Genomic DNA, 22161 nt, shown 5'->3' on the forward strand with positions numbered 1-22161 from the left:
TACGATTACTGCCACCGGTGGCAGTAATCATTGTATTCTGGTGGCGGGTAAACCTAATGCTGTCAGAATACAATAGCATAGCGGGAGGGTTTCCCCATGAAAACTGACTGTGTTGATGGGGGAATCAAGCAATTTTTATTCATTTAATCTATAACTGAAGGAAAGAAAACAGCTTAATGTATGGACAGCCTTAGTTCCAATAAGTAGTCCATTCTGCTCCTTGGTCTCCCTAAATGAGCATCTATGGATTGAGTGAAATGGTGAGGAAAACTGAGAAAAAAAAGAGAGGATGAATAGATGGGAACAAGGGGTAAAGGCATGGGGTGCTGGCTAGAAAGGGAAGACACGGGGCTCAAGATGGGGTTACAATTTTTCTCCAATTCCTCTGCCCACCCCTTCCTGACAGGTTCATTTTAATTATGGTTCCCTTTCCCTAACCAAAATGCCCTGTGCACACGATCGGATTTTCCGACGGAAAATGTGTGATAGCATCTTGTTGCCGGAAATTCCGACCGTGTGTGGGCTCCATCACACATTTTCCATTGAAATTTCCAACACACAAAGTTTGAGAGCTTGCTATAAAATTTCCTGACAACAAAATCTGTTGTCGGAAATTTCCGATCGTGTGTACACAAATCCGACGCACAAAGTGCCACGCATGCTCAGAATAAATTAAGAGACGAAAGCTATTGGCTACTGCCCCATTTATAGTCCCGATGTACATGTTTTACGTCACCGCGTTTAGAACGATCAGATTTTCCGACAACTTTGTGTGACCGTGTGTATGCAAGACAAGTTTGAGCCAACATCCGTCGGAAAAAATCCATGGATTTTGTTGTCGGAATGTCCGATCAATGTCGGACCGTGTGTACAGGGCATTACAGTTACGATTGATTGAAGGAAAGTCAGATGGTAAGCAGCGTACCAGTAGTACAGGATTGAAATGTTATGGACAACGTATATGTCCTTGTTAATTGTGAAGTCTCTGATTACTGCTGTACTGTCGTGTAGCCTAAATACCTTCAAGGATGAAGTCAGCTACTTACAGATAGCCTCCAAAAAGTTGGAAAAACACTGAGAACATTTTGTTTATTTCTAACAAAATAAATTTCAAAATTGAGCTAAATCCTGTCTTATGTAAGATATGAACATTTTACGGCTGCTGACTGCTCTTGGTCATTGCCAGATGTCAAGATAAGCCCCTGAGTGTATTTGGAGGAGAAGCACTGAATTATGGAGAAGGTAGCTGTGGAATAGGTGGGGTGCCCAGTGGACCAGATTCATGTACAAAAGATTTGGAGGAGTCCGCAGGGAATCTGTCTGCACTTGGGTCATTTGGCTGAACATCAGGAAATTCCTGCTCATGTTTTGTGTTTAATAGAAATGGGACAGAGACAGCTCCATAGTTACTGCGCGACCCTCCTCCCGGCTATGGTCACCCCGTTACTCCAGTGAACATCTGTTGTGGCTTCTTAAAAGCCAGAAAACTGGTTTTCTAGGAATTAAATACTGTAAACCAAGAAGCTTTTGGGGTTTTGTGCATAAACAAAAAGCTATTTTGCTATAGTAATTTTCCAGATGTTACAGAGAGACTGAGAAGGTATTAATCTACATCAGAGGTGTGCAGCCATAAGTATAGCTCGCCTCCTATCCTGATGTCAAATACCAATCAGGGTACCCCCAATTCACCTTATTTAAAGGCAATGCCATCTAAAATTAAATTAATCTGTATACATTGTAAATTATGCATAATTTTATTGATTTAACGAAGGTTAAAAGGCTGTTCACTTTGCAAGGGAATTTTCCCCAAAGATTAGTGAATAAGGTTAAGCTTTGCTGACTTCCATCATCCAATCAAGTGCAAGTAAAAATGTTTTTTTCCATGCATGTGATTGGGTATTCTTTGCAAAGAGAAATTTCTCCACATTCACTTAGCTTTTGGGAAAATTCATTTGTAAAGTGCAACATCTTTGAGTAAATCAACCCCAATATAACAGCACTGTATAAATATACTATATACATTTTTTAATTTTGAATTGGAGCTTTTTAGTTGAATTCTCCAATGTCTTTCTACAGTTTTTAAAGACATTGGTAGTAATATTTTGCTGCCGCATGTTGTGTCCTGTTACAAATTTTGGCCCTATTTCTCTCATCAAAAAATCAAAAAACACATATCCTGTGTATTGATTGAAGAATATTGCTGTCCTAAAGCGATAAAGTGGAGTCTGTACTAGCAAGGTCATTCCGCAAAAGAAGAAACTTGCTTCTTGCAGAAAACATGTGCCTGGCAGAGTTTTTGTAAAACATTTATTGGACGCCGCTATGAAATATGAAGGGCTTCTGGAAAACTAATTATATAAATGAATAACTTGTTAAGTGTTCTTTGCATTTTTTATATACATTTGAGAAAAAATAAACCTGGTGTCTGTTGAAGAGAGTCTGAAATGGATTACGACTGTAAGACCATAGTCCAGGGCAGACCTTGACATGAGATCATTGCACTTCTATACAACATTGCATTTGAAATATATATTTATTTTTGAAAATGTCTCTGTCGTTTGTTCCTCTGCTGAAATATCTGTTGTTATAGTTATAATTATAGTTATAGTTATAACATCTACACTTTACCTGTTTGTTTAACCTTCAGTAAACCGGCTTGGAATCAGTGATGACCTGAAAGAGAAGCTCCGGGATGTTATGGTGGACCGGCACAAACTCACTCTTGGAAAGACCCTTGGAGAAGGTTGGTAAAGCCACTAACAAAAAATGTTCTCCTCATTACCTGAAATATCCATAAAGCAATAAGGAATGTCTTGAGTTTTTCAAAAGCATCTACTCTCAGATTTTGAGCTTAGAGTTCCCTAAGCCCCTTCGGTAGAGACCATATTGGACAGTGCTATGGCATTGGTTGTGTGACCAGTCACTGTAGACAACATTGGGAAGAGTTAATTTTTTTTTTTTAAATCAGCCGCTCTATCTTTGTATATGCATTCCAGGAAGACTGTTAAACATAATTTTAAAGTTACCATTTAGTATAGGTTTGGGTCTAACTATCCTCTTGAAGTATGATATACGTAGATGAGTAACATTTGAAAAATCATTCTTATACTGGATTTATACGTGTGCAAAATGGGGCAAAAGTTGGAGCTTACTTATCTTATTTGTATGGTAACTAGTGCAATTCAATATTAGCCCCTGCCTGTAGGTCTTTGTGAGAGGTCAAGCCTGAATACTGATATATCTTTAAGTGATAAATGAACCCTGAGGTTTTCCTTTTGCATATTGCAGTACATTATAATGAGAATACACTCTGCTTTCATTTGGATACTTTTATTTCACAACTAAACATTTAATATAGGACACACTCATGATACCAGATATATAGAGCATTGTGAGCATTGGAACGAGAGAACATAAAAGAAGCTGCTTTCCTTCAGTCTGTCTCTCTCTAAGTGAAAATGAAGCAGCAATTTTAACGAATTCTGCGCTCCCACAGGCTTCTCTGTGCTGCAAGAATGGTCTCCGCAGCCTGGTAGCTAGGTGTTGCCCTTTAATGTGTGGCCACTCTCCTCCGGAGATGTGTCCTCTGTACTAGCCCAGCCTTGTGTAAATAGTGGGAGGAGGAGCTAATGTTGGTCTCCGGTCTGCAGGAGAACAGGATGCAGCAATAAAAAGGAAACACTTCCCCTGGGGGCCTGGGGAGGGAAGACATGAGCCCTGGGGCCTACAGATGACACTATAGTAAGTGGCACTACAGCACCCTCTGTGACATGGGCTCCAGGGGTTTGGTGGGAATGCTGAAGCCCTACTTTTGACCAAGTTAAATCACAGGCCTGTGTAAAAAGTGCTTTGGGAGTAAGGGGTTAATTCAAACTATGGTCAGGGGGATGTGGAAAGATGTTCTCAGACCAGCATCTGTGTATGTGATGTCTGCATGGGCTTGGGAAGTGAATACTATAAAAGTAGCCCTGGAAGCTCTGTTTGTAAGTGGGGCCCCAGCTAGGGTTGCCACCTTTTATTCAAGCAAAACATTTTAGCGGCACACAGCAATCTTTTTATTTTTACTTTTTTAAGGGGGAAGATGTAAAGGGGAACTCTGATGTAAGGGGGTTTCTGCTCACCAAATTCCCCACTTACATCAGAGTTCCCAGCATTCCCTCTTCAATCAGGTTCCCAAAGCCTTACATCAGAGTCCGTAGAGCACACCTTACATCTGAGTCCCCCTTACCTTAGTGTACTCACTTGCTTGGAGGCAGCAGAGAGAAAGGAGGGTGGGGGGGACTTCAGTCACAGACAGTGGATGGTGAGCTCAGTCACCTGTGGATGGGGGCTCAGGCATCAGCACCCTTCATCCATAATGTATCTGACGGCTGCTGGACTTCAAATTTCCCACCCACACATTGGGGAACCACAGATCGGGCTGAATAATGGGTCCGGGTTTTAGGCGGTCTGAACCCTGGGCACATGATACAAAACCCAGACTGCCTGGGTCAATCCCGGATGGGTGGAAACCCTAGCCCCAGCTGCATGTGCGGCCGCGTGACTCAGAACTGGGCACCCTGCTTACAACATCTTCTTCCCTATGTTCTGACAATTGGATGCCCCTGATATCATCAAAGCCAATATAGGGCCCATAGACCTGCATTGGGTATAAGGAAGTAACAGTCCACCACTTGAGCATAGGGGAGCACTGCCTGCTGGGGAGGAGAGGATCAGTTAGGTAAAACTGCTTTTCTTTGGGGCTCAAACAAGCATTTAACCCTTGTAGTGCAGGGGCAGCTCCACTGCAAAGGGAGATTTTTACTTTTCCTGGAGTTTGGCTTTGTAAAGGAAATTTGTAAGTTCTGTATATAATTGTATTCTATTTTGTATGTATTGCACACTGCCCTCAGTGTGCACACGGCACTAATAATGTTTTCATTACATTGTTTGCATTCTTTCGAGTTCTGATTAGAATTAGTCTGCCTATGTTACGCCCCTTGTTACCATAAACGTACAATTGTAATAATTGTAATGTTAATGTGATACCTACGTAATAATATAAAAACCTTCAATTGCGTCATAATAAAGCAGAACAGTTATTTGGAAAGATGCTGAGCATATTTTTTGTGTCTGTTCCCTACTGCAGTAGTTATTATTAATTTGGAATCACTAATCAATATGAGGATAGGAGTTGCCTATCTATAAATTTCCAGGTCAGCTTTCAATTTTCATAATTGCCTTACAAAGAAAAGCAAACTTGTTTTTTATTTTTTGCATAATGAACAAAGAAAATATATACAGAACAATACACATTCTTCATAATCCCCAGTGCAACCTGTCTGATTAAAGAGTTAGAGCCGCTTGGAGTAATCTCTACAGAGAGTGGCCTCCAGCATTTCAGACTTCCTCTAGGAATTGACATTGACTTTGTATTTAATGAGATGAGTCCCTCCTGTCTGTTACATGTTTTTCTATGTGTGGGAACAGTCTCAGTAACACGAGCCTTGCAAGCTCCATTTCCGTTCTCTGTCTTATCCTACACAGTCTGGAAAAGCAATCGGAAAACAGTCCTTGTTCTAATGGCTTCCTCTGTCTGCCTCCTGGGATCATGGACTCCAGGCAGGCCTGGCCCTCTTATTCCTGTAGGGCAGCTTGTTAACCCAAGGGCTGCTGACTTTTTATGTATCCCAAGGAAGGAAGGAAGGAAGAAAGAAAGGACAACTAGTGTAACTCTGTTATGTGTATCAGCCCCAGCTAACATGAATCTGTGCCATATGTATTAGACATCAGGTATGTTTAGTGCCTGTAAAGAGTATAGGTCCCTCAGGGCCAATTTATGGCAATATAATCTGAGACTGAGAGTAGAATAAAAATGTGTTCAAAAGGGAATTGTGTCTTTTTTATTACTTACTGTATAAGTATGTACGTTATACATGGATATGTGTTTGACTTACCTTCTTGTCGATCGTGTATGGCATGTGCGGCAAACCGCCGCTGCTCCTCTATGTTCTGGAGCCAAGCGTGCATTTCAAGCGGTGGAAATGATATCTTCAACCAGAAGTTGATACAATTTATTGTGACACACATATAATTATTATTTATGCGTATGTGATACATATAATTATTATTTATGCGTATGTGCACAGAGCACCTTGGGAGAATTATTACATTCATTGTACATTATTAAGCCTCATAGATAAGCCCCATATATGCAACCTTTATTCACTATTATTGTGCACTTTATTTACTTATTTTTAGGTAGCACTGCTCTGTTTGTCTTGTTTTGTTCAAATAAATGACAGGTGCATGGACCTGCATGGATCTCCAAGCTCATTCTGGAATGTACATCCATGCAGATCTGATGCAAGGATTAGAATGCTGTCTGTCTAGGTTCTGATCTGTGCATTGGAGCCATAGGCATGTACGCTCCAGGATGCATTTGGAGATCTGTGCAGGTCTGTGCAGCCACGTGCCTGTCATTGACTTTGAACAGGCTACCTGCACAGGGCTACATGCACCTGTGTATCCTGAGGTTCCTGTGCTCACACCCAGCACAGCGACCAAGCTGTTACCTGGGAAAAGTGTGTGGGCCACTCAGGCTCGGTAGGGAGGGGACATGTAGACAGTGCATCCGTAGCTGCTGCTATAGTGCTGACAAGGCATGACGAAGCTCCATGGGGCTAGGTAAAATACGTTGGGGGCGTGGCCTGGTCAGTGTCTAGGCTGAGCTTGCCACTCCATCCATTCACTGCAGCAGGACACCATAGATGTGCGACTTCTAGGGGTCAATTCTCCTTTCTTGAACAGTGACCAAGCTGTCCAGTCTCTGTTTATGAGCCAGCAGGATGAGCTCCCAATCATGTGACCACTGGGACACCCAATCACAGTCATCATGCAATCCGGAAAGTCTGTCCTGCCCTCCACCCCAAAGAGGAACGTCACCCTTACTATCAAATGAAACATTTTTAAATCTTAACAATTGTCTCTGTAAAAAAAAAAAGTAAAAAAAATAAATAATACTTACTAGTAATTGGAGTCCAGCATTGTTTTGCTTGTAGTGAAAGTTACACCGCTCCTCTCTGAAGCCGCCATCTTGAATTAATTTCCCTCGCATGTGCAGACACATTGCAGGGATCTTTGCCAGGTTTCCAGAACCTGGCAGATCCGCACAAGATTTCGGCACATGAGCCAGATACCTAGCACATGCGCAGACACACCACACCACACCGTGGCAGGCATCCGCGCTGTTTCTGTACATGTCCAAGATCCCGCGATCTGCCTCCTGGGATGAGTAATGTAGAAATCCCAGGAGACGATTCACAGAACCATTTGCATGTGCAGAAACATCGCAACAGATCTCACAGTGACTTGCGGTATACCTGCGCGTGTGCGGGGTCCAGGCTCAGATGACAATGATGGACGAATGATGGAAGTTTAGAAAAATAAAATAAAAAATACCTTAAGAAAAAAAAATTATACGGAGAGGGCAGGCATGGAAGAGCAAAATAAAGGGTGAAGGTCCCCTTTAAGACCCAGTTAAAGGGCTGTCAGTACGGGACTGGAAGGGGTTAAAGTATATCTAATCCCATTAACAATATTGTATTATAATTCAGGTTGGTGGTTGCATTTGTTTTCTTTTTGCAGGCTAGTACAGAAAATGACTGTTGGTTTTACCGGTAATCTACTATCTTTGTAAGGCCGGTAATAGGCGGTTCAAATCCCGGCCGGTACAGCAGGAACCAGCCGAGATTTGAACCATGTGTGGGCAGGCTGAATGTACCAAGTTGATCAATCAGTCACTTGCGATTATTGCTAGCGGCTGCTATAGACAGCCTAGACAGCCGTTCAGGTGGCACAGAACAGTGATCACCTGACTCCACCCAAATATATAGGTTCTCCCAGCAGGCCAAAGGATCCAAGAATACCCCTACCCATTTCCTGGGATACCCTATAATCTGACCTTGCATTGCCCTTCTCGTATCTAATACCACCAGGTACCTGGACACCTAGCGGTAAAAGAGAGAAGTGCGGCAATTACAGACTTTTGCCCCGTACACACGGTCGGACATTGATCGGGCATTCCGACAACAAAATCCATGGATTTTTTGCGACGAATGTTGGCTCTAACTTGTCTTGCATACACACGGTCACACAAAGTTGTCGGAAAATCCGATCTGAACGCGGTGACGTAAAACACGTACGTCGGGACTATAAACGGTGCAGGAGCCAATAGCTTTGTCTCTTAATTTATTCTGAGCATGCGTGGCACTTTGTGCGTCGGATTTGTGTACACATGATCGGAATTTCCGACAACTGATTTTGTTGTCGGAAATTATATAGCAAGCACTCAAACTTTGTGTATCGGAAATTCCGATGGAAAATGTGTGATGGAGCTCACACACGGCCGGAATTTCCGACAACAAGGTCGGATCACACATTTTCCGTCGGAAAATCCGACCGTGTGCACAAGGCATTAGAGTGAAATCAATTGATCACTAACAATAGGCCAAGGTAGTTATACCTAGCAGGTAAATTTAGCAGCAACCCTGCCTAAACACCAGGGTGCTACACTGATAAGAATGGTTTAGTATATTCTGTGAAGTTTAGGAAATATGTTTTCACTCTGCTTGCTATCCGAGAATTTCTATACTTATTCGGATCATTTGTGCTAAAATGTGAGTTGCTTTTTAGTGGAGCAAATAAGTTTAAAAAGAGAGTTTGGTATGTTCACAAGACTTTTGAGTATTTTGGAAATACTTTGTGACCCAAATACATAAAGAAACTATATTTTATTCCTCAGGAGAGTTTGGTTCGGTCATGGAGGGTCAACTAAACCAAGATGACTACATCCTCAAGGTGGCTGTGAAGACCATGAAGAGTAAGTACTTGTGGCTGTGTCACCCATCATTGGTAGGGTTAGGCGCCATCTCCCATAGCTTCTTCTGTCTTTGGCCTCATGCGCACTGGACATACAGGTGCACCCTCCAGTTCCGCTACTGGCAGCCTGTCAAACTCTATGAGAGGCTGACAGCTCCTGTGGCTGGAATGGGCCTAGTGGTACACTTTCTTCAAAAACCTACTAGTGTATGGCCAGCCCTAGGTAGACTTGCTGACTGGCATACAGTCAGTTGGCAAAAAGATTGACAGTCTATTAAGATGTATTTAGCATTTCATGATTTCACTCTTAATGCAGGTGTAGGTCTCATTGTTCCCTCTTTCTGTACATTGCTATACTGTAAACTAATGATTGCAACAATGCCACTTATATTTACAGTGGGCTTTTTGATCTTGCCTTACAGTTGCCATCTGCACCCGCACTGAGATGGAAGACTTTTTAAGTGAAGCTGTCTGTATGAAAGAATTCGATCACCCCAACGTCATGCGTCTCCTTGGTGAGTGGTGTGGTTTTGATCCATAACCTATTTTGACATCTATAGGCACGTGTATAAAAACATAGATAAGTGGAAGCAGAAAATGACCAAGCAGTTTACTGAGTGGGCCTTTTTTTTTTTTTTTTTTTTTTTTTTTTTACGTTTTTTGAGTTTGGATCTTTGTTGGTCTCAAGCATATTTTTCACTTACTGCTGACTGACTCATCAGCTCTGCTGGAAGTCTATTCAAACATCAGCTACACGTTCGGTTAAAAAAATACTTCTTAAGGTTAGTTTTGAGCTTTCCCCTGGCTAACCTGAGATCATGTTTCCAGGTTCTTGATCTTAGTTTCATCTTGGAAATACTATACTTCTGAACCGGATTCACAACCTTCGTGTATTTAAAGATTTAAGTCTGTCTTATCAATATCTTTTTGTAAGTGAGGTCTCCAGAATTGGACACAGTATTAAAGATCTACAGTATATAGGGGAATCAGGTCCACCTTCCTTCTGTTGCTGATCCCTCTAGTGATAACTAAAGATCTATATAGCGGAATCAGGACCTCCTTCCTCCTGCTGGTGACTCCTCTAGTTATAACTACAGATCTATTTAGAAAAATCAGGACTTCCTTCCTCCTGCTAGTAACCCCTCTAGTGTTAAATAAAGATCTATATAGAGGAATCAAGACCACTTTCCTCCTGCTGGTGAACCCTCAAGTGATAACTAAAGATCTATATGGGAGAATCAGGACCTCCTTCTGATGACCCCTCTAGTGATAACTAAAGATCTGTATAGAGGAACCATGACCTCCTTCCTCCTGCTGGTGACCCCTCTAGTGATAGCTAAAGGTCTATATAGAGGAATCAGGACCTCCTTCCTCCTGTTGATGATCCATCTAATGATAAAGATCTATACAGGACCTCCTTCATACTGTTGGCGATCCCTCTAGTGATAACTAAAGATCTATATAGAGGAATCAGGACCTCCTTCCTCCTGCTGGTGACCCCTCTAGTTATAACCCAGATCTATATAGAGGAATCAGGACCTCCTTCCTCCTACTGGCGACCTCTCTAGTTATAGCCACAGATCTATAAAGAGGAATCAGGACCTCCTTCCTCCTGCTGGCTAGATCTATATAGATCTAGTTATAACCACAGATCTATATAGAGTAATCAGGACCCCTTCCTCCTGCTGGTGACCCCTCTAGGATCCCTCTAGTAATAACTAAAGATCTATATAGAGGAATCAGGACCACCTTCCTCCTGCTGGTGAACTCTCTAGTGATAACTAATGATCTATATAGAGGAATCAGGACCTCCTTCTTACTGTTGGTGACCCCTCTAATGATACACCTTAGGATTCTATTGTTCTATGTTTTTCTCACTGCTTGGCCATACTATTTGTTCATTTTGTAATCATTTAAAATAAGTGTGCCCCAAATCTTCTTCCTCTGTAGTTCTGGCCAACACAATACCCGCAACTTTGTACTTTCTACGCGGTATTTCTTTTTTCTAGGTGCATTTTTATTTATTTATTTTTTTATTTAGAAATGTTGAACTACAGTTCTTCCAGCAAAGCCAAATCATGTTCAATGTTACAGACACCTCCAGAAATATAAACGCTATTTCAAACCTTTGTGTCATCACCTAAAAGACATACCTTGCCCAACAAACTTTGAAAATACTTTATTATGACCACTAGATGGAGCTGAAAAGCATTTCCCTCATTCACGCATTCGATCTGCAGAGAATGTAGCCCAAGAACATTTCTTTTTTCACCATTCGTACAGAAACAGCTATGCAATTTTTTTTAATAAACACAGTCCACAATTTCAACTTCCTATATTTCTAAATTTCCAGGTCGTTTTGACTGTATATTTGCTAACGATAACTTCTGCTTTTTTTTTATTGTCTTCTCAATTCGAATTGCCCAGATTTGTGACAGGTTTAGTTTAAATAAAGCTCATTGCATTAAAGGGTAACTCCACTTTTGTAGGAAAAAAATAGCAAATGGAAAAAAAATAATAATATAGCATATAAAATTGCGACACAAGTCATATTGTAATTGAATAATATTAAAAATTATTTTTCCTTTTCAAACTGTAGCTCTGTAATTTTCTGCAAAATGCAACATGGCTACCTGGAGGTATTCTGTACACAGAATGTGCACAGAACGCCCCCAGAAATGTCATTTCCTGCTTGTGGGATTGGCTTGCTGATTTTCCCAGAAGTCTACATTAAGATACAAGTCAGATTTTTGGCATCCCCTGCAACAAAAATAAAATTTTTGATGAGGCCCTTCCAATAGGAAACAACAGCTAAAGGGATGCAGGCCCTGCAACTTTCCTCATTGGAGCCCTGCAGGTGCAGCAAGCTGGTTGATCATTATGAAACCACTCCCATTAGACTCAGCACATGGACATAGACAAACACACAGGGATTTATTCAGAATAACAAAAGGTAGGAATCTGCAACAAAGTTTGTTAAAATCCTTGCATTGTACATAGATCACCGAAAGGGGAATGTTTTTTTTCTCAACAAAAATGGAGTTACGCTTTAAGTGAAATTGAGATCTTATGCCGCGTACACACAACCGGACTTTCTGACAAACTCGGTCCAACGGTCTTCCCGACGGACTTTCGGCAGAGGTCCGACGGACTTTCAGAACGAATGGACTTGGCCACACACGAACGGACTAAGTCCGGTCGAAAGTCCGTTCGTTTTGTACGTGATGACGTAAACGGGACCAAAAAAGGAAGTTCAATAGCCGGTACCCAATAGCTACCCTTGCGTCATATTTGGTCCGTCGGACCAGCACGCAGAAGAACGGTTTTCCCGATTTTTAGTCCGTCGGACTTGAGTCCGTCGGACAGATTTAAAACATGTTCTATTTCTAGGTCTGTCTGATTTTTTTCCCCAGAAAACGATCGAACTAGCCCACACACGATTGGATTATCCGACGGACTAATCCCGTCGGACCTGGTTTGCCGGAAAGTCCGGTCGTGTGTATGCGGCATAAGTTCCAGTCGTTAGAAATAAGCAGCAGAAATAATGCCATTCAGAATCTGACATAACAAAAATGTAAAATATCAAATATCTATAAGCCAGACAGAAATCTTTATTGGATGCCAAAACAGACAGCAAATCCCACTGACTTATAGTAGAGCAAATGAATCACATTAACACATATTGCGGAGTCTTCTCATTTCTGGAAGACTGCAAATTTCACAGATGATGACAGATGACTTCACTGATCTGCGTGTTCCTTCAGATACATTTCCAGGAACGCTGTGTACTGTGATTGTACAAAAACAACAAAAATCTATTTTTATTGCTCTTCTGTCAGTGGAAAGTGGTAAATAAAGAAAGTTTAATATCTATTGCCAGGATCCCAATCTGGTAGGATTTTTGCCTTGCAGCGTCACAAGCGAAAGTTTCCTTGTGACATAGTGACGTCACTTTGATTATCACATACAGGATGTTTTATTACATTTGATCCTTGTGTAAAATTAGTGTATTGTTTTAAGTGATAATAAAGTAGTAGTAAACCCCTCAGCAGTTTTTAGCCAAACACATTGGGGTTGATTTACTAAAGGGAAAAAGACTGTGCGCTTTGCAAAGTGCAGTTGCCCTCTTCAAGAGCAGTTGCTCCAGAGCATGGTAAATGAGCAGAAGCTCTGCTGATTTCTATCATCCAATCATGTGCAAGCAAAAATGATGTTTTTTTAATTCTTTGCAAATTGAAGCCTAACTTCATTTACTAAGCTCTGGAGCAATTGCATTTGCAGTTGCAATTGAGCACAATAAAATGAACATTCCCCAGTAAACTATTTGTTAAAGATCTTACCCCAGCACTTGCCGGTTGCAGTGTTCAATGCTGGTGTCCTCTGCTCTCTCAGTGCTGCTTCCCTGAACTTCCAGTCCTTATAGGAAATAGTTAAACTGGAACTAAACTCTTTCAATCAACTATAACTAACTTTAATCTTTATGCTGTTAGCATTAGTAAATAGCTAGGAAGCATAGGTGTACGCCAAGGGTGTGCCTGGGGACACCCTAATCACCCTGTGTGGTGCAGATTTCCCTTGTTTAGACTTCTCTAATGGGGCTCCTAAAAAAATTGTAAAATAATATTTAAAGAGAATACAATTTTAAAAAAATAAATAAACATAAAAACTACTGACACCATCCACAGCCCTACTGACACCAATCTCTGCCCTAATGATACCACCCACTGCTCTACTGGCACCGTCAGTATATATACACATGCACAACACACGTGTATGTGCTTGAGCTTTGCGGTGCACACCCTAATGCAATAGGCTGTGCACGCCTGTGATAGAAAGGTATTTAGTTTATTTATTTTAAACCCTTTTTTTTTTACATTTCTTCAGTTGCTTCCTGGTTTCTGGCCTAGGCCAAAATGATGTCATACATCCCAGGAGAGTCTCCATGAGCATTTTTATTTCTTTCATCTGGAGGAGGGGAGAAGGAGCTTCCTCAGATAAGCACTCCCTTCTGTCTGAATTCCTAAGCTAAGGGCAGATGGATTCCAGGAATGAATCATCTGACCTTACATAAGAGTTTGCTTTGCATACTAAAACTTTAACAGTGGACAATACAGTCTCCCGCCAGTCTGTTAGCTTGGAGAAGGCAGTTGGGGATGGGGGGGGGGGGGGGGGGGGCAGGGGAATGTCTTTTTATCCTAGGCTATGGGGCTATGTTTCGGGGAATGTCTTTTTATCCTAGGCTATGGGGCTATGTTTCTTTTGATGCACGTAGTGTAGGGAAAAATAACCCTAGAACCTGCATGCAAGGGTGGCTCCATAGGGTGTTGCAAGAGCAAGGGGCCTCCCTGAAACAGGAAAGCTGGGACAATGATCATGGCAGCACAGTAGTCTGGGGTGGAAAGACACTCCCCTGTCCCTTCCTCCTTCCTCCTCCTCTCCCCTTAATTCTCCAAGCTAACAAACAGACTGATGACTGCACTGTCCACTGTTAACTCTTTATTTTTAAGACTGGAAGTTCAGGGAAGCAGCATTGAGAAAGCAGGAGCTAGCAGCATTGAAAGTTGTAAACGTCAAGTGCTAGGGTAAGAATTTAACAAATAGTTTACTTGGGAATGTTTATTTTATTGTGCTCAATGGGTTAAACTAAAAACCATTGAGGGTTTAATACTACTTTAAAGTGATTCTGGCAGTGCTCCAGTCATGAAGTGGACCTTTAATTCCCCAAACAGAAAAATTCTTGGTGCATGTAGCACAACCATAAAAGCTATTTGCAAAGTTCCAGGTTTCCACTGGTTACATAGCCCCAGCCTGACAGGTGCACCCTGGGAAGGTTATGTCACAGATGCCTTTCAAGAAAAGCTCACCTGATCTCTTACATGTGTCAAAGGAGATCTGGGAGGCTTGTTGTTGAACAATAACAAGCCTCCCCATTGCACATACAGCACCAGATCTCTTACAGAGTAGGGGTCATACAAGATCTGGCACGGCTTGTTATTGCTCAATAACATACCACCCTAGATCTCCTACAGCTCATGCCCAAGACTAGGGATGAGCCTGATGTTTGAGTCGAACATAATATCGAGTCGAACATCGGGTGTTCGCCGAATTTAGAACATTATGGGGCACTTCAGGTCTTTTTCAATTAAAAAAAAAAATGGCGTGGTGTCCCCCCCAAAAATCCATACCAGACCCTTATCTGAGCATGCAACCTGGCAGGCCGCAGGAAAAGGTGGGACGAGAAAGCGCCCCCCCTCCTGAACCATACCAGGCCACATGCCCCCCAAAACACCTTGTCCCCATGTTGATGGGGATAAGGGCCTCTTAGGCAAGGGTTGTGGGGGTCTGCAGGCGGGGGGCTTATGGGAATCTGAAAGCACCCTTTAACAAGGAGACCCCCAGATCCCACCCCCCCCACTATGTGAATAGGTATCGGGTACATTGAACCCCTACTCATTCACCAAAAAAAGTGTCAAAAAAGTCAAAATGACAGGAGACAGTTTGGGACAATTCCTTTATTAAAAAAAAAAAAAATGTCCTGAGATGTAAATCCATCTTCGGTCACAGCGCCGGCGGACCGAGAAAAAAAAAACTGAAAAACTCCGCCTCGATGGGAGGCTCCAGTCGACTGCAGCCTTTTCGCTTTGACAGCTGCTATATAGAGGAGGGCAGGGCCACCCGGTGACTTAAACGGGTGACCCCGCCCCCTCTGATGTTACGTAACGTCACAAGACGTCAGAAGGGGGCAGCGCTGTGATCAAAGATAAATGGTCATCAAGGGACATTTATTTTTGATTTTGTCATTTTTACTTTTTTGACACTTTTTTTGGTGAATTTGTAGGGGACAATGTACCCGATACCCATTCACATGGGGGGGGCGGGATCTAGGGGTCCGGCCCACAGACCCCCGCAACCACTGGCAAGGGTTGGGGGGGAAGAGGCCCTTTTCCCCATCAACGTACAGTTAGGGGGGGGCGCTCTCTCGGCCCCCCCCTCCTTTTCTTGCGACCTGCCAGGTTGCGTGCTGGAATAAGGGTCTGGAATGGATTTTAGGGGGGACCCCCCGGCACCATGTTCTTTTTAATTTTGGGGTTGGGTTCCCCTTAAAATCCATACCAGACCTGGAGGACCTGATATGGATTTTGGGGGGGACCCCCGCACCATTTTTTTTTTAAATTTTGGTGCGGGGTTCCCCTTAATATTCATACCAGACCCAAAGGGCCTGGTAATGGACTAGCTTGGTCATCTTGGAGGTGTGTTTGGGGTCATTATCATGTTAGAATACTGCCCTGCGGCCCAGTCTCCAAAGGGAGGGGATCATGCTCTGCTCAGTATGTCACAGTACATGTTGGCATTCATGGTTCCCTCAATGAACTGTAGCTCCACAGTGCCGGCAGCACTCATGCAGCCCAGACCATGACACTCCCACCACCATGCTTGACTGTAGGCAAGACACACTTGTCTTTGTACTCCTCACCTGGTTGCCGCCACACACGCTTGACACCATCCGAACCAAACAAGTTTATCTTGGTCTCATCAGACCACAGGACATGGTTCCAGTAATCCATGTCCTTAGTCTGCTTGTCTTCAGCAAACTATTTGGGGGCTTTCTTGTGCATTAGAAGAGGCTTCCTTCTGGGATGACAGCCATGCAGACCCATTTGATGCAGTGTGCGGTGTATGATCTGGGCACTGAAAGGCTGACCCCCCACCCCTTCAACCTCTGCAGCAATGCTGGCAGCACTCATCCGTCTATTTCCCAAAGACAACCTCTGGATATGACACTGAGCACGTGCACTCAACTTCTTTGGTTGGCCATGGCGAGGCCTGTTCTGAGTGGAACCTGTCCTGTTAAACTGCTGTATGGTCTTGGCCACCGTGCTGCAGCTCAGTTTCAGGGTCTTGGCAATCTTCTTATAGCCTAGGCCATCTTTATGTAGAGCAACAATTATTTTTTTTCGGATCCTCAGAGAGTTCTTTGCCATGAGGTGCCACATTGAAATTCCAGTGACCAGTATGAGAGAGTGAGAGCGATAACACCAAATTTAACACACCTGGTCCCCATTCACACCTGAGACCTTGTAACACTAATGAGACACCGGGGAGGAAAAGTGGCCAATTGGGTCCAATTTGGTTCACTTAGGGGTGTACTCACTTTTGTTGCCAGAGGTTTAGACATTAATGGCTGTGTGTTGAGTTATTTTGAGGGGACAACAAATTTACACTGTTATACAAGCTGTACACTCACTACTTTACATTGTAGCAAAGTGTCATTTCTTCAGTGAAGTCACATGAAAAGATATAATTAAATATTTGCAAAAATGTGAGGGGTGTACTCACTTTTGTGAGATACTGTAGGTCCGGAACGTCCTCGATCATATCTATGGCATAGGAAACCAGAAACGGCAAGTATTTTATCACAGTATTATGGCTTGGGAAAACATCTGATCACATCGATCTTGGTTTGATCAGATGCTTTTAAGGGAAGAGGAGATATCTGAGGTGAAGAGGACCTGTCACTGCTTATTGGTATCACATGGGATGTTTACATTCCTTGTGACAGCAATAAAAGTAATAAAAAAAAAAAATTAAAGAGGCAATGTAAAAAAATAAAATAAATAAAATACATAAAAAAAATAAAATAAAATGTAATGCTCCTCTGTCCCACCTTGCTGGCGCACAAAGGCGAACACACGCTTTGGTCCACAAGCATACGTAAAGAGCAATTGCCCCACACATGTGAGGTATTGCCGTGAACATTCTAGCAGTTGACCTCCCGTGTAACTCTAAACTGGATACCTGGAAAGGCTTTTAAAGCGTCACCTATGGAGATTTTGAAATAAAATAGTTTGGTGCCATTCCACGAGCATGCGCAATTTGAAAGTGTGACATGTTAGGTATCTATTTACTCAGCATAACACCATAATTTATATTTTACAAAAAAATGTGTATTTTATGGTGTTTGTGTGCAAATACTGTGTGACATAAAAAATTGCAAAACCCATCATTTTATTCTCTAGGGCCTCTGCCTAAAAATATATAATGTTTGGGGGCTCTAAGTGATTTTTTTAGCAAAAATATAGATTTTTACATGTAAACATAAAGTGTTGGAAAAGGCCTTCTCTCTTAACCAATGCCATTATGTTTATTGAATTTATAGACCTCCTTCTAATGAACACTTCAGCACCCTTAGGTCCCTTTCACACGAGGCGGACTCCGCTTCCACGGAGTCCGCCGGCTCAGCGGGAGATCTCTCCATTGATCTCCGCTGAGCCGGCGGATGACAGGTCCCTCTCTGCTCAATGAGCGGGGAGGGGCTTGACAGGTGCCGCTGCCGCCTATGGAGAGAAAGGACGAAAACGGACAGCATATCCGTTTTCATCAGATCTCACCCGATCCGATCCGCCAGTGACGGATCTGAACGTAGGGCCATCCGTCTGCTTTTAGCGGATCGAACCGGGTCGGAAGTCAGCGGACATGTCTCCGCTGACAGCCGTCGCTCCATAGGCTAACATGGATCGCCTGTTCAGGCCTGCCGTCAAAACTGACAGGCGGACCTGAACGGTCCGATCGTGTGAAAGGGGCCTTACGGGCCACCTAACTCAGTAATATTGACTGGTCTGGTGAATTACTAAACTGCTTTCCTGTTATTTATTTAACTTCACAACAATTCACAAAACCACCACAGATATCACTACTTCTGGGAACTGATAAGGCTAGGGTCCATTCCTGAACATACACTATATTGTCAAAAGTATTGGGACACCTGCCTTTACACGCACATAAACTTTAATGGCATCCCAATCTTAGTCCATAGGGTTCAATATTGAGTTGGCCCACCCTTTGCAGCTATACCAGCTTCAACTCTTTTGGGAAGGTTGTCCACAAGGTTTAGGAGTGTGTCTATGGGAATGTTTGACCATTTTTCCAGAGGCGTATTGGTGAGGTCAGGAGTCTGTCCAGGCCAGTCAAGTTCCTCCACCCCAAACTCGCTCATCCATATCTTTGTGGACCTTGCTTTGTGCACTGGTGTGCAGTCATGTTGGAACAGGAAGCGGTCATTCCCAAACTGTCTCAACACATTTTGGGGTGGTCCACTCTAATTCATCCCAAAGATGTTCTACAGGTTGAGGTCAGGACTCTGTGCAGGCCAGTCAAGTACCTCCACCCCGAACTCGCTCATCCATGTCTTTATGGACCTAAAGGCAGGCGTCTCAATACTTTTGGTAATATAGCGTACTACTTCATCACTCAATGTGGCCCCACCTCAGTGAGGTTGATATAGCTGATTATATTTTAGATACTTTACTTCCATCTAAAAAAAAATGGCTTCCAGTCTCAGAATTGTTTTTCCAGTGCGCAAAATGGCTTTCCACACTGCATGTTAGGTATCATTCCGATTTAAATCCAACATGTTCAGATAATAAAGCAATTTTTTTTTTTATCTTGTTATCTGTTAACATGACTAAAACTTATGGTAAATGAATATGCATAGAAATTAGTGGTAAGATTAACGGTAAAGCCCTACAAAATGCGAAACCACTAATGTATGATTCATTATGGGACACCGAGTTAGGGCAGGGGGAGGCAAGAGCCTAGAAAATTGTGTCCTTTGTTGCCATCTAGTGACAAAAGTTGTGTACTACGCCGGCCGCTATATGTCCTCATCTATCGGAGGATTTAGCCCAGTCCACCCTCCTTCTCAATGCAATCTATCATTTACTACAGCAGATCCCCAGATTCTACTGAAATATTTTTCTCTGGTTAAAGCCATCTGATTTTGGGTGGGTCTGCATTACCACAGTGTTTTTCAGTCTGAGCCAGAATGTGTTTTTATTACAACATCATTTTACGCAGAAACTGTACCCGTCCCAGTACAAAATGATTAGTAATAAAGTGATAAATAGGTTGTAAAACAGCTGTGCTATATCATGTAAAAAAGAAGATAAATGGCCACAATTTTTTAAAAGGTTGCTAAAACTGTTTATTATTTATGCAAAACAGTAAAGTGTTTCCTATACAAATAATGCAAAATTTTATAACAAACAACGAAAAAGGGCACTTCCTTGATTGTTATTAAACAATTATGAATTGCAGAAATGCAAACCAACCAGCGACCCCTTTGAGGCTACTTTTACACTGGGGTGGTTTTCAGGCGCTTTAGCGCTAGAAATAGCCTCTGAAAAGCGCCTCCCATTCATTTCAATGTGACTTTTCACACTGGGGCGGTGCGCTTGTGGGACGTTATGAAACGTCCTGCAAGCAGAATCTTTGGGGTGGTTTGGGAGCGCTGTAAATAGCGCTCCCAAAACTCACTTCCCATTGCAATGAATGGGCAGCGTTTCCAAAGCACCTCTAAAGTGATTTGAAAGCGCCATAAAACAAGAGTTTTTACCCTTTTCTTTTGGGTAAGAACCGCTCCGCTAGCAACTGAAAAGCGACGCTAAAACATCGCTAAAGCGCCGCAAATATGTGCGGCGCTTTAGCGCTAGCGAACGAGCGTTCCAGTGTGAAAGTAACCTAGGGTGAAACGACACCAAAAAGAAAAACAGCAAAGAAAACAAAAAAGTAGGCTCTTGATTGCTCACTATACATATACAGTACTTCAATCAATATACACATGCCATGCTGCCATTAGTCACTATCCATAAAACAATTTGCTAAATTAGACCATATGTAGTAAAACGTAAAATTATTCTCCTACCAAATTGCCATGATTTTACGTTTTACTACATATGGACTAATTTAGCATATTGTTTTATGGATAGTGACTAATGGCAGCATGGCATGTGTATATTGATTGAAGTACAGCTAAATGTATACTTTAAGAATTATTGGTTGTATATGTTTAAAAAGAATTTGATATCTTATATATAATAGGAAACCCTAATAATAAACTCATATTACTTTATTATTATTTTTGTAATATTTATTATTGATCTCGCCAGAAATCTAGTGAGCTGAAAGTAAATCAAAATAAACCAACCCTGTCAAGTTCACTACATCTTCTGCTATGGTATGAATAAGAAACGGGGGGGGGGGGGGGCGTTCTGTAGCCTGAACAAACTTCATGTCCTAGGGTGACAACGGCAATCCCCTATAGTTACAGTACAGCATAGGCGTATGCAGGGGGTGTGCCAGGTGTGCCTGGGCTAGGGTTGCCACATCATCCCTTTAATCCAGAACACACATTAATTACACGGTTTCTGTGGCTGATTAAGGTGGTAATTAAACTCTCTTGGTGCCTTATATGCATTAAATCAGCCTCAGAACTTGTGTAATTCAAATGTGTCCTGGATTAAAGGGATGAGGTGACAACCCTGGCCTGGGCACACCCTGATCACTCTGTGCAGTGCAAATTCCCCTTACTGCTCAGGCTCCCCCCCCCCATGTTGCGCGCCCCCCCCCCCCCACGCAGTGCTGCTGGCTTCCCTCCTCTCCTCTCCCCCTGACTGCTGTGGGGGATGTTTCAGGATGGAAAGCAGGGGAATGCACTAATCAATATGTAATTTACCAGTCCCTTCCTTTTCTAAATAAACACAGTTAAAGTGATTGTAAAAGATCATTTTTTTTTTAAATAACAAACATATACTTACCTCCACTGTGCAGCTTGTTTTGCACAGAGTGGCCCCGAACATCCTCTTCTGGGGTCCCTCGGCAGTTCTTGTGGCTCTGCATCAGATAACCCCCTAGGAGAAGCGCTTTCCCGAGGGGGTTACCTTGCGAGCGTGCTCCCGAGTCCAGCATTCAGTGTCCACAGACACGAATGCCGGACTCGGCCCCGCCCCCCACGTCATTGGATTTGATTGACAACAGCGGGAGCCAATGGCTGCGCTGCTATCAATCTAACCAATCAAGAGCCGGGACCCCGTGGAGAGAGCACATAGGATGCATTAAGGTGAAAAAACACAAGGGTTTACAACCCCTTTAACGTAAAAGCTTTGGCGTGCACACTTTAATGCAATTGGAAACGCACACCCATGCAGTACAGTGAGAGTTGTCACCCTAGGATAGTAGATGTGTTACTGGCAGGATCATCAGGTGAAAATAAAGGGAAAAATGAATGCAGCCACCACATCTAAGAACTGGTAAGCTTCAATATATTTGATTTTAGTTTTTGTGTTTAGATACACTTCAGGGCAGGACAGTAAATCTATCAAGTCTATAAATGAAATGATTTGCTATTTTTCTTTATGATTACACGGGCTTTATGAGTATCCATTTGCTTGTTGACATTAGCACAGCAAGCTAAGCCCCGTACACACGGGCAGAATGTCGGTATAAAAAATACCGGCCAACTTTCAG

At 42.6% G+C, this 22161-nt stretch overlaps 1 protein-coding gene across 2 annotated transcripts in view; it reads left to right on the forward strand.

Annotated features, from left to right (window-relative positions):
* AXL (AXL receptor tyrosine kinase) overlaps positions 1–22161 on the forward strand; it is a 135607-nt gene that overhangs the window by 94353 nt on the left and 19093 nt on the right. For both annotated transcript variants that reach the window (XM_073598656.1, XM_073598655.1), the window contains exons 13-15: positions 2648–2743; positions 8783–8860; positions 9282–9374. In XM_073598656.1, coding sequence (XP_073454757.1) covers positions 2648–2743; positions 8783–8860; positions 9282–9374 — 267 coding nt within the window. The remainder of the gene's footprint in view (positions 1–2647; positions 2744–8782; positions 8861–9281; positions 9375–22161) is intronic.

The sequence above is a fragment of the Aquarana catesbeiana genome, linkage group LG09, assembly GCF_042186555.1.
Source record: "Aquarana catesbeiana isolate 2022-GZ linkage group LG09, ASM4218655v1, whole genome shotgun sequence".
NCBI lineage: Eukaryota > Metazoa > Chordata > Amphibia > Anura > Ranidae > Aquarana > Aquarana catesbeiana.